Below are 12060 nucleotides of genomic sequence, written 5' to 3'. Positions count from 1 at the left end.
TATTTCCCTTCTCTCGCAGGTTTAACTACCTGTTTTCAAGATCAGTTCTCATGTGCACCAGCACTGTCACCTTGAATCATCTTACTATGAAAATAGAACTTGCCTCTGAAATGTCCACACATTTTCATTTACTCATGAGCTGCATTTAAGCTCAGGTCTTTGCACTAGATCCTGTCCTGAGCTATTTTGTCAATATGCCTGCATATAGCTTTGTATCTTGCTGATTCTGATCTGTTGACTTCACTACCCAGCTTGACTGCAAATCTGCTTCATCACAAATGACTTGTCTAGTGATCACTCTTCCTACTTCCTGAAGCAAAGAGTAACAGCAATCCTAAGTACATTTTGTCTGGACACCCAATCAGATACATGGGCTAGGATTAGGTGGGTCTAGGTGACACTGCTTATGCTGGGTGGTGGACAAGATGACTTCTAGAGGTCCTCTCTAACCTAACCATTTTGTGATTCTGTGATTTGGAGAACAAGTTGTTTAGCACAACCTTTAGGCTGTTCCTGGTTACTGCTATTGGAGAAACTATTTCCTCTCTTTTGACAAGCTATGGCCAGAAGAATCTTGATACTTAATGGATCTTTCTCATAATTTTCAGGAAATGTTTTGCAAGTTAAAAGAAGCAGAATTAATTTTTTATTTTTTTTTTTCCAAATTATGCACTGAAATCAACCTCACCAGACTGCAGTTTCATCATCAAACTCCTAAGTTTGTATTAAGTTTAAATGTGCATATGTTTAAATTACTAATTTTATTCTGTTTAACACAATAGCAACAGAAACACTCAAAGTAATGTATTTTTAAAAGCAATATAGCTATGGCTATGTGTGGATAACCACACTGGACCACAGTTATATATTGTTTTACTATAAAAATACTCTTAATTTCTCTTATTTTATATAGTGCCCACGGTATCAGTAGAAAAGTAATACAAAAGTCCATACTACTCAAGTGAATCATCAAGGTGTTCTTGATTTAAATAAATAACAAACACATACATATATATGTCCCTTTCATCTCTTAGAGTAATGAATGTGTTTCAAGTTCTGCTTTTCTGAAGCTTTTATACTTTGGAGCACTGAGTAAGTTTAACATGTATTAAATTACTTACAGTGAATCCTCCAATTATATTAAGACACAATCCCTCATTCAGACAGTTGACGCTGAGCAGCCTGCAGTAGTCGATTACTTCCTCACAGTTCTTTCCAGTGAATCCTGGCATGCAACTGCAAATACACCAGCGCATTTTAGAGGACTTGCATTTTAAAAGTTAATTGTATTTAATTATATTCCATAATTCTATTAAATAATGCTCTTGCAGCAGCAAAAAAAAAAACAACCACAAAAAAACCCAACAAAACAAAACAGACCTCATGGTATTTAAAATAAGGAGAACATGTTTTCAAGCAATTAAAAATCAGTTGCATGATTCTGGATATTCTTGTTTCTCAATAAAATAATTTATTTCATAGATGAAAGCATTTTCATACCAATACTTGATATAATATTTTGGAAACAAAAAAATCTCAAATGAGATAACATTTAATAAAACGTTATAAATGAGATTTTGAAAATCTATTAGAAAGGATGGGTCAACTAAATAATCAGAAAGAAAAATTAAAAAAATTATTATAAATTAGGTTTAAAGTAGTTAACATCAATCATCACTAGAAATTAACACAGAACAGTCAATAATGACTTGCTTCGGTATATGAGGAACAATGTCAATAGCCTGTAACATAACAAATTTTCTCAGAACACAATTTCAGATTTTTTGTGACTTTATTGTCTTAAAGAACAAAGATAATAGAAGATGATACAAAGTAAGCAATCACGATTTATTTTGATGAATATCCTTATTCACTGCCTATTTGAATTCACCTTAAATGTCACCATTTAAGAAAAAATGCAACTATTGGATTCTGAGCACAAAGTTGCATATGGTATGAAGACTGAAAGGATGGAATGAGGTTAGTCATACATCATACCTGAAGTGAAGAAAATTATATTGAATCTGTTTGGTTATATGTTTAGAATGGAAGAAAACTGCTTTCCCAAAGAAGGACAAGTAAATAGAAGAGGAGATGGTGATGGATGTATGCAGAATGCAGCTTGGGCATAAGGAGATGCAGACAAAATAGGGGCAACCAAACCAAACCAAAAAGGATTAAAAGGTAATTCAGCTATTATTTGAATTTCTATATGCACGTGAACTAATTTCCATTACATTTATTTAAAATGTTAAAATGCAGTAAATGGGGATTATGTAGTAGTATCACACTGAATGAAACACAAGCAATTTTTTTTTGCAGAGTAACTAGACATAGTCATAACCTACCATGTTTGACAACCATTCCAAAAAAACCCCAAAACTTCCACTTAAAGCTCTGAATGAGCACCTCCAAATCTCCTGAATAAAGCAATATTGTTGATGGGAGGTTTCCTTTGGGTAAAATGAATTAAAACATGACTCACAGCCAGAAAGGTTCCAAGTCTCTGACTAAAAAAACAGAAACTGTTAAACCACCATTCCTATAGGGCTTCCAACATTCTCTGTTATTCAAGTAGCTTATGCAGGACATAAATTTGCAATAAGTCAATCCTAAATTTTTGAATACTAAAATCAGTAAAACCTGCTGACTGTTGGCCCTCTCTAAAATTTGGCACCTCTTCTACATTTCTCCACTCTGATTTTGGCAAGACTGATGCTCTCACAACCAAAATACTGAATCTCATGTCCATATGAAAAGTGTATGATTCATACTCTCTCAAAATGTTTTCTGTCACCTAAATGTCTTTTGAGTATACAAGAAAAATATGCACAGAATTTACATTTATTAAGTATTTGGGATTAAGTGGTAGAAAAACAATTTTATTTTCACCACAAATGAGGAAATACATTTCAGTTTATTAAAATAAACACTAAAAAATGTTGCTTTCAGAAGTTGGAGCCTTTAGGGACTCTGATTCAGGAGACCAGTCCAGTCCAAATTCAGAATCTCTCTGTTTGGAAGAGATGAGTCACTTTATGGAGTTATCTTCCTTCACCAAGACAAAATCACTGTGCAGTTTAGATGTTAGGAGAAAACCATGTGAACTGAATACTACCCAAATTTTTTAGTTAAACAGTATGTATAGGACCAAACACCCAATGCTCTAAGATGTTGAAGGATGCACTCTTCATTAGTCTATTCATAGTGTTTTGTCTAGTATGTTATTTCCCTTTTTTACTATAATTACAATCTAAGCACCACTTATACTAATAGGATCTCAATGCTTGATGTAAGTAGCAAACAGGATTGTACCATCTGAGTCCAAAACTAAAACCTCTAGTACCTAGGTTTGCCACATAATTTAAGTGATTCTCTTGTTAATCAGTAGATCATAGAATGGTAGAATGGTTTAGGTTAGAAAAGACTTCTAAAACCATCAAGTCCAAACATTCACCTAATGCTGGTGGACTTGGGTCCACCACTAAACCATGTCCGTAAGCATGACATCTATACATGTGTTGTGGTTTGGGTCCAACACGACAACAAAGGAACAGCCCCGTGGCCACTCAATGAACTCCTCCCTCCCACACAAACACTCTGGGGTGAGGAGGACAAAGCTCCTGGGTTGAGACAAAGGACAAGGAAGGTTCTTCACTGGTTAAAGTCTCGGGCAAAACAGACTCAACTTGGGGAAAAAATAATTTAATTTCCCACTAATGAAACACACACAGGACACAGACAACACACAGAGCAGGGCTTGCATATGTTGCCCCACCCCTCCCTTCTTCCCGGACCCAAATCACTTTGTTCCCGGTTTCTCTCCCTCCTTCCCGCAGTGGCACAGAGGGACAGGGGATGGGGTTAGGGGCAGTTCACAGGCTGGTGGTTCTCGCTGCGCCATCCTCCTCAGGAAGAAGGATTCCTTACAGTCCTTCCCTGCTTCCCCACGGGGTCCCTCCCATGGCAGAGAGTCCTCCAGGAACCTCTCCTTCATGAGTCCTTCCCACAAGGTCCGGAGCTGCTCCAGCAGAGTCAGGGGCTCCTTCAGGAACAAACTCCCCTGGCGCCGGGGTCTTCCAAAGCTGCGCAATCAAGAGTCCACTGGCAGCAAATCCGAGTCCACTGACAACAAAATCCAAGTCCACTGGCCAAGTTCACCCCTCCTGGTGCCCCCAGGGAATGTTCCACCACGTTCCTCCACGAATGCAGGGGGACAGCTGCCATCTCGCCATGGGTTGCAGGGAAACTTCTGCTAGGGCACCTTCTTCCCCTTCTTTCTCACCAACCACCAGCACTGCTCTCCCTCTTCAGCACTGCTCTTCTCCCTCCAGTGCTTCTCTGCTCAGGTGTTATATAAGTTCTTCCATATGTTAATTGCTGAGGCACATCTATTGTCCCTCTAATGGCTCCTTGACTGGGTTTGGAGCAAGAGGAGCTTCTCAGCTTCTTGGAGCCACTCCTGGGGCCCTTCCCCCGCTCCAAAAAACCCAACAAACCAAACCAGAACATCTTTTAAATACCTAAAGGGATAGTGACTGATGACTTCCCTGGGCAGCCTGTTCCAGTATTTAACAAACCTTTCAGTGAATGAATTTTTCCTACTATGCAATATCTAAACCTCTCCTGGCACAACTGAGGCCATTTTGTCTTCTTCTGTTGCTTGCTAAGTTGGAGGTAGTTGCAGAGAGTGAGAAGGTCTCGCCTCAGCCTCCTTTCCTCCAGGTTGAACAACCTGAGTTCCCTCAACCACTCCTCATAAAACACGCCCTTCACCAGCTTGGTTGCCTTCTCTGGGACACACAGTAGGGTTGTTAATTGCTCATTTTTTTCTTTCTATTATATGGATCCCATTATAAGGACTCTTATTTTCATATAGTATATCAACGGAAAGGCTGTTAAATCAGCATGCCTTTTCTTAGCTTTTTTTATTTAGGTACAATGAGGTTTATGGTACAGAACATTTCTACCTGTAGTTTGTGAAACTGTAGATTATTCAATCTGTGTTGTACACATGACCAGGATATATATATATATGCATTTTTAAAGGAAGGTAATCAACACAGTGATATTAATTATTCATGTCATGCATATTTTTATATGTAAGCTTCAGGCAGAAATTCATACTAATTCTTGTACCAACATACTGTGTAAAAGACTGGCTATATAATAGTAAATTATGAATAGATTATATCTTCGTTTAAAGCATTGGAAAATAAATGATAACACTGTTGTTCTGTGCTATGCATACCTATATGGGAAGATATAACTCTGTGTATGTGTTTGTGTGTGTATATATGCATTTAGCTATAAGACTAAATAAAAAAGTGTGTATTTTTTTTTTCTTCTTTGGGAAAATTGTAAACATAGTTATATTCTGATTTCCAGACTTCTCAACTGAATCTCTTCTGATGGGCTGTAACTGTATGTCCTATACTTCTGTGATGCATTTGCAGTTTCTAAGTTAATTCATAACGTGTTTTCAGGCTTTTGTGTACCACAGCTTTCAATTTTCTGCTTTTATTAATATCTTAAAATTTGAAAGTTGTTTACTGCACTTTAGCAATGCTTACCAGAACTTACTGGAGGCAGCTAGATAAAAGCCAAGCAAATGTGAAGAGCATAAACTGTACTCCTTAGTAGTGTAAGAAAATATCTAAAAGCTATTTAAAATTGAATGAAATTATATACCTACTGGGCCACTTCTGCTGTGTTCGAATGGATAATTTTTAGCATGGTCTTTCTGAATAAAGTACTTCTTAAGATGCTGCTTGTAGGATCAATCCAGGACCTACTAATCTATGTCTGTGAATCATAAATTAACACAATTGTTTTATTCTTTCAGAAACATAAACATCATAAACCCTGAATGGGAATGGTACCTGTAGTTTAAGTGTCTCACTTGTCATCAATGTGTCAGGATTTATGTATTTTACCTTACAGAATTAATGAGGAAACAAATTAGAACTCCTTAACTCTTAAATCTTTTTGTAGGACTTCAAGAGTTTTCAAGACAAATAACACAGTAGGGCACCAAAATTAAATTAAATTTTGTTAAAAGAAAAGGTTATAGCTTTCTGTGTCCTCTGTGACTGATGATGACTTTTCTTTCTGCTACCAGTGGGATACCAAGTGATCCAATGAAGTACTGAAATAAATGAATTTATAATCTTACCGACAGTTATAGTTCTGTTGAGCTACACAAGTTGCATTATTTAGGCAAGGCAACCACTCACATGGATTCAGAATTCTCTCACAGAACTTGCCAGTGAATATTGGCAGGCAGATACATGCCACGTCCTATAGAAGAAAAGGAAATTAGAAATAATTATTTGTTGCAACCAAGACAATACAGAAATTAGTGCTTACTTCCATTACTATAGACTCTAAATAGGATAGGGTCTCATCATATTAAACAGTTTACAAAGACAGAACAAAAAGCAGCCCTAACCACAAATAGGTCACAAGCATAATTTAGGCCAAGTGGAATAGATCTTTCAGCACAGATTATTCCAGAGTTGGGTTTGCTAGCTGGACATACACCAGCCCTAAATTTTACTGGCATTGTGACTTCATAACTGAGTAAAGAAGGAGCTTTGTAATTAATTTATGTTTTTTCACAATTTCTTAATTTACTCCAGTATAATCATAGAATTATAGAATCATTAAGGTTGGAAGGGACCTTAAAGATCATCAAGTATATAATGTTCACATCTATCAAACAATAACAGTGCACAAGGTACCTCAGATACCAAACAAGATTCACTAACTAGAGCAGGAATGAAAAAGGTTTGTATCCTTTTTTCACTTCAAAATGAAGAACAGAGACGATACTTCTCTGTGATGGTGAAAGACATCTGTCAGTTAATGCACTCTGTAATTTAAACTGTAAGAACAGTAAGTTATTTTACCAAAAAAAAATATTATTTATTATAGCTGTCACTGTCATCCTTATTTTTCAATAAAAAGCAATGTTCTCTATAGGCTTTTTGATGTCAGAAAGGAAAGGAAAAATATATAAGGGCTTATTCCCCCAGTAAAATTGGAAGTGTTCTGGTGCTTCTTCAGAATCAATCTTAAAGGCATGATTAGGGAAATTTGTTTTAACATCTGTTTAGAGACTTTTACATGTGTGAAACAAACTACTGCAACTGTCTATGGAAATGATTGTACAAAACAGTATGTGCTAGTTTGTGTGTTAGACAAAACTAGACAGATTACATATATACTTAGAAAGAGAGAAAGAGAGAGAGAAAAAGAGAGAAGGAAAGAAGGAAAGAAGGAAAGAAGGAAAGAAGGAAAGGAAAGAAGGAAAGGAAAGGAAAGGAAAGGAAAGGAAAGGAAAGGAAAGGAAAGGAAAGGAAAGGAAAGGAAAGGAAAGGAAAGGAAAGGAAAGGAAAGGAAAGGAAAGGAAAGGAAAGGAAAGGAAAGGAAAGGAAAGGAAAGGAAAGGAAAGGAAAGGAAAGGAAAGGAAAGGAAAGGAAAGGAAAGGAAAGGAAAGGAAAGGAAAGGAAAGGAAAGGAAAGGAAAGAAAGAAAGAAAGAAAGAAGAAAGAAAGAAAGAAAGAAAGAAAGAAAGAAAGAAAGAAAGAAAGAAAGAAAGAAAGAAAGAAAGAAAGAAAGAAAGAAAGAAAGAAAGAAAGAAAGAAAGAAAGAAAGAAAGAAAGAAAGAAAGAAAGAAAGAAAGAAAGAAAGAAGAAAGAAAGAAAGAAAGAAAGAAAGAAAGAAAGAAAGAAAGAAAGAAAGAAAGAAAGAAAGAAAGAAAGAAAGAAAGAAAGAAAGAAAGAAAGAAAGAAAGAAAGAAAGAAAGAAAGAAAGAAAGAAAGAAATAAAGAAAAGAAAGAAAGAAAGAAAGAAAGAAAGAAAGAAAGAAAGAAAGAAAGAAAGAAAGAAAGAAAGAAAGAAAGAAAGAAAGAAAGAAAGAAAGAAAGAAAGAAAGAAAGAAAGGAAAGAAAGAAAGAAAGAAAGAAAGAAAGAAAGAAAGAAAGAAAGAAAGAAAGAAAGAAAGAAAGAAAGAAAGAAAGAAAGAAAGAAAGAAAGAAAGAAAGAAAGAAAGAAAGAAAGAAAGAAAGAAAGAAAGAAAGAAAGAAAGAAAGAAAGAAAGAAAGAAAGAAAGAAAGAAAGAAAGAAAGAAAGAAAGAAAGAATTTTAGTAATAGAAATATTAGAAATACTACACATTTAAACAATGTCATGTTCCTTCATCAAGTATGCAAAGTAACTTAAAAAGTTGCATTAGAATTAAATGTTTTGGCACTTCCATGATAGAGATCCTCCTGGATGTCAAAGCATATGGATGGCAGTGAAGTGATTAGAAAGCCATGTGGCTCCACAAAGGAAAAATAATGTCTGACTGTTGTGGTGATTTTCTATGATGAAGTGACTGTGTTGATAGATAAGGGATAAGGGAAAAACCAACTGATGTTATCTGATGATTTCTGTAAAGCCTTTGACATTGTTCCACATAACATAATTGTTGTCCAACCGGAGAACTACGGGCTTGATGAATATGCTATATGATGGATAAGGAATTGACAGCCATGTCCAAAGAGCTGCAATCAACTGCTCAATGTCCAAACTGATATCAGTAACAATGACTGATATCACTCATGACCCTGTACTGGGACCACTACTGTACAATACCTTTATTAATATTATAGATAGTGTGACTGGATGTGCCCTCAGCAAGTTTGTGAATGATACCAAGCTGTGTGTGGTGCAGTTGATTCACTAAAGGGAAGGGAGGCCATTCAGAGGGACCTTGACAGGCTTGAGCAGTAAACCCATGCAAACCACATGAAGCTCAACAAGGGCAAGTGCAAGGTCCTGCATCTCGGTCAGAGCAGTCACCGTACCAGTGTAGACTGGGTGATAAATGGATTCAAAACATTCCTGTGGAGAAGCATGTGATAATACTGATTTGTGAAAAAACAGACATCAGCTGATAGTGTGCACTTGCAGCCGAGAAAGCCAACTGTACCCTGGACTGCACAAAAAGAAATGTGGCCAGCAGGTCAAGAGAGGTGATTCTCCCACTCTACTCTGCTCTCATGAGGACCCACGTGTAGTACTGTGTCCAGGTGTGGTAATTCAACATAAGAAAGGCATCAACCTCTTAGACTGAGTCCAGATGAGTGCCATGGAAATGGCTATAGAGAAAGGCTGAGAGCAGGGGTTGTTCAGCCAGAAGGCTCTGGGGAGACCTTGTTGTGGCCTTTCAACATATAAAGGGGGCCTATAAGAAAGATGGAATAAGACTTTCTACCAAGACCTTAAGTGAGAGGACAAGGGGCAAAGGTTTTAAACTGAAAGATAGTAGGTTTAGATCGGGCATAAGGAAGAAATTTTTTATTATGAGAGTGGTGAGACAGTGGAAGAGGCTGCCTAGAGAAATTGTGGATGCCCTGTCACTGAAAACATTCACGGTCAGCTTGAATGGGACTTTGAGCAACCTGATCTAGATGAAGACGTCCTTACCCACCAGGAGGGCTGGAACTAGACCTTTAAAGGTCCCTTCTAATCCAAGTAATTTTATGGTTCTATGTTCAAATAGGGATCTCTGAAGTTAATACTTACATTTGGCAAATCGATACATGTACCTCTGTTCTGACATGGTGTTGAAGAACATTCATTGATATCAATTTCACAATAGTGACCAAGAAATCCAGCAGGACAATCACAGACATGTCCAGACTGATTATATTGGCATATGCCTCCATTGAGGCATGGCTGAGGTGCACAAGGATCTCCAAGTTCCTCACAAAATGGACCTAAACGAAATAAGCAGAAAAAATTAGAGAGTGTTTGAGTGAATGATGTTTCTTGATATGCTGCGCATAAACATTACTTTGTGACTATGTTGTATTTCCCTATTATTATTATTTTTTATTATTTTTTTTATTTTAAGAGACATTTAGAAGCTTTTATTTATTGTGTTTTTTCTTAAATTGTCCACACTGCAAAGCTGCTTTTACTGACTGGGACACCATTTAACATTAACATTAACATTAACATTAACAACTATCACCATTTAAAAAAAGGAAATAACTTAAAATATTCCTATATGTTTTGTTTGTTTTGGTCAATAAACATGGTAGAAATCTGTGGTAATGAGTAAACTTATCTGCAGCAAAGGGAGGATGAGAAGTGGAACCCTAGTCCTAGGAGACACTGAAGAGTCACTGGACATCTTTTTTTGCAGCAGTTACTTTTAAGGGAGCATTAGTCTTTGAAATATGAATACAGTATTTGTATATCTTCATATAAACTTCTAACCAAAATCAAGACAAGATTTTTTCTGCATATGAAGTTTCAATGAAGTTTTAATACAAATTAAATCTACTTAAGGCACTGTAAATCTAGGTCTCAGAAGACACTAAGTGCAAATCTCTACAAACATTATAAAGACCACAATCTTAATTTTAGACCAAATAGGCAGTATCAAAGCTCGCTGATGTGTTTTATAAAAAAGCTCTAATCAGCACACTTGAAAATAGACATTTTGGAAGTAAATGAATGAGAGGAACATTAGCTTCCATCAGAGGAAAGCCTATTAGAAAGAAAATTACAGTACCACTGGAAAAAACTTCATCAAGAGTCCTTATAAACTTTTAGTTTTACTTCTTATCTTGACTAACCGTGGTGTTCAGAAATTCTAAAACAGACAAAGTCAAAAGAGCTGGGTTGATTCTGAGCCTATGCTTCTCTGGCCACTGCTAAGTCAGTGCACATGGGCTGTCTCAGCTTATGGAAAGCTATCATTCCTTGGGGCAAGAGCAGGGCATTACACAATTTAGATCAATATACTATTCCTAGTCTAAAATCACTTCTCAGTGCCTCAGTTTGTTACAGAAACGGATGCTCAAATTGCTGGTAGGGGCAGCAGGAAGAAAAGCGATAATGCTCAAAATTGACAGCTATGACTTTGACCAAGAATGCCAATGTAGGCCACTCACAGAAAATCTAGATTTAAAATTGACTTTTTCCTTGCAGCTAGCTGCTAGTGTTTGCCACACACCACGTACAGAAGAAAATCTAAGCTTATCCATTAACAGTGAATTTACTAATACTCCACATTTTTTACAGAACTAAAATGGTACGATTACGTAACCATATTCCGGAAAGGTGTTTTTAAAAATGTAAGGATTAATCAACTCTTTCTCTAAGGCAACATTTTTTCCAGATAATATTATACTGGCTTGAGTCAGGATGAAGCCAATTTTCCTTTTACAGATTTTTTGTTTATTTCCCCTTCAGTAAGATCTCCTTTAACTAGCAGCAAGTTTTCCATCTGATGGCCTGATAACACTGGAATGTTTATGTTACTGCTGAGATGCCAGTCACTTTGCTTAGCTTCCTTAGATGCTACAGGGAGCAGAAGAGTTGTATCTGTAACCCTCCCATACAGAGGAGTGGACTAGACAGACAGCAAAATTGGCCAAAGTATTACATTCCATATATCTATGTAAGCTTGGTGTAAGGTCAGTGATTATGGAAGTCAACTTCCTTCCTGCTTCTTCTTCCCTTCTTTTCTGTCCATGGCCAGTGTCCAGGGAGGACTCCGTCCATCCATCACTGTTGAACACTAGGCTCCTGTGTTCCTGATCCTCATCCCTCTCCCCTCAGCTCCTGTCTGCTCTGCCACTCTCTCCAGCAGCGCTCCAGGACATTTTGGGATTGTTCACAGCTCAGCAGATGCTGTGGGAGTTTCTGGGGTGGAGAGAGGCAAGAGGGTTTTGCACATTCCTGAACACATTTGTGTATAATTGTACAAATTTTCTTTTATAATCAGTTTTTAATTAAAGCTGTCTACTTTAGTTTTCAACCCAGAAAGTCTCTCTCTCTTTATTATCTCCCTCTCCTTCACCACCTGGGGGAGGAGGGAGTGTATCAAGAGCATTATTGTCGCTGGTTTAATTGCCGATCCTCAGTCAAACCATGACAAATACGAATCCAGTTCCCCAGCTGCTCCTCATGTAACAATACCGTTCCTATCCTCAAATGCAAGGTATGTTCCTGATGGCTCACATACTATTGTGAGAGGCTAAGTGTTTCTGAATTCT

General features: G+C 37.0%; 1 protein-coding gene across 1 annotated transcript in view; it reads right to left on the bottom strand.

Annotated features, from left to right (window-relative positions):
• LOC127382309 (protein eyes shut homolog) overlaps positions 1-12060 on the bottom strand; it is a 91729-nt gene that overhangs the window by 40354 nt on the left and 39315 nt on the right. Inside the window, exons 3-5 of the mRNA XM_051613733.1 lie at positions 9575-9768; positions 6176-6300; positions 1122-1236 (exon numbers count right to left, since the gene is read on the bottom strand). Of these exons, the coding sequence (XP_051469693.1) occupies positions 1122-1236; positions 6176-6300; positions 9575-9768 (434 nt within the window). The remainder of the gene's footprint in view (positions 1-1121; positions 1237-6175; positions 6301-9574; positions 9769-12060) is intronic.

Source organism: Apus apus, chromosome 3 (assembly GCF_020740795.1).
Source record: "Apus apus isolate bApuApu2 chromosome 3, bApuApu2.pri.cur, whole genome shotgun sequence".
Lineage (NCBI taxonomy): Eukaryota > Metazoa > Chordata > Aves > Apodiformes > Apodidae > Apus > Apus apus.
The sequence above is the reverse complement of the archived record's forward strand: the minus strand, read 5'-3'. Positions and strand labels throughout refer to the sequence as shown.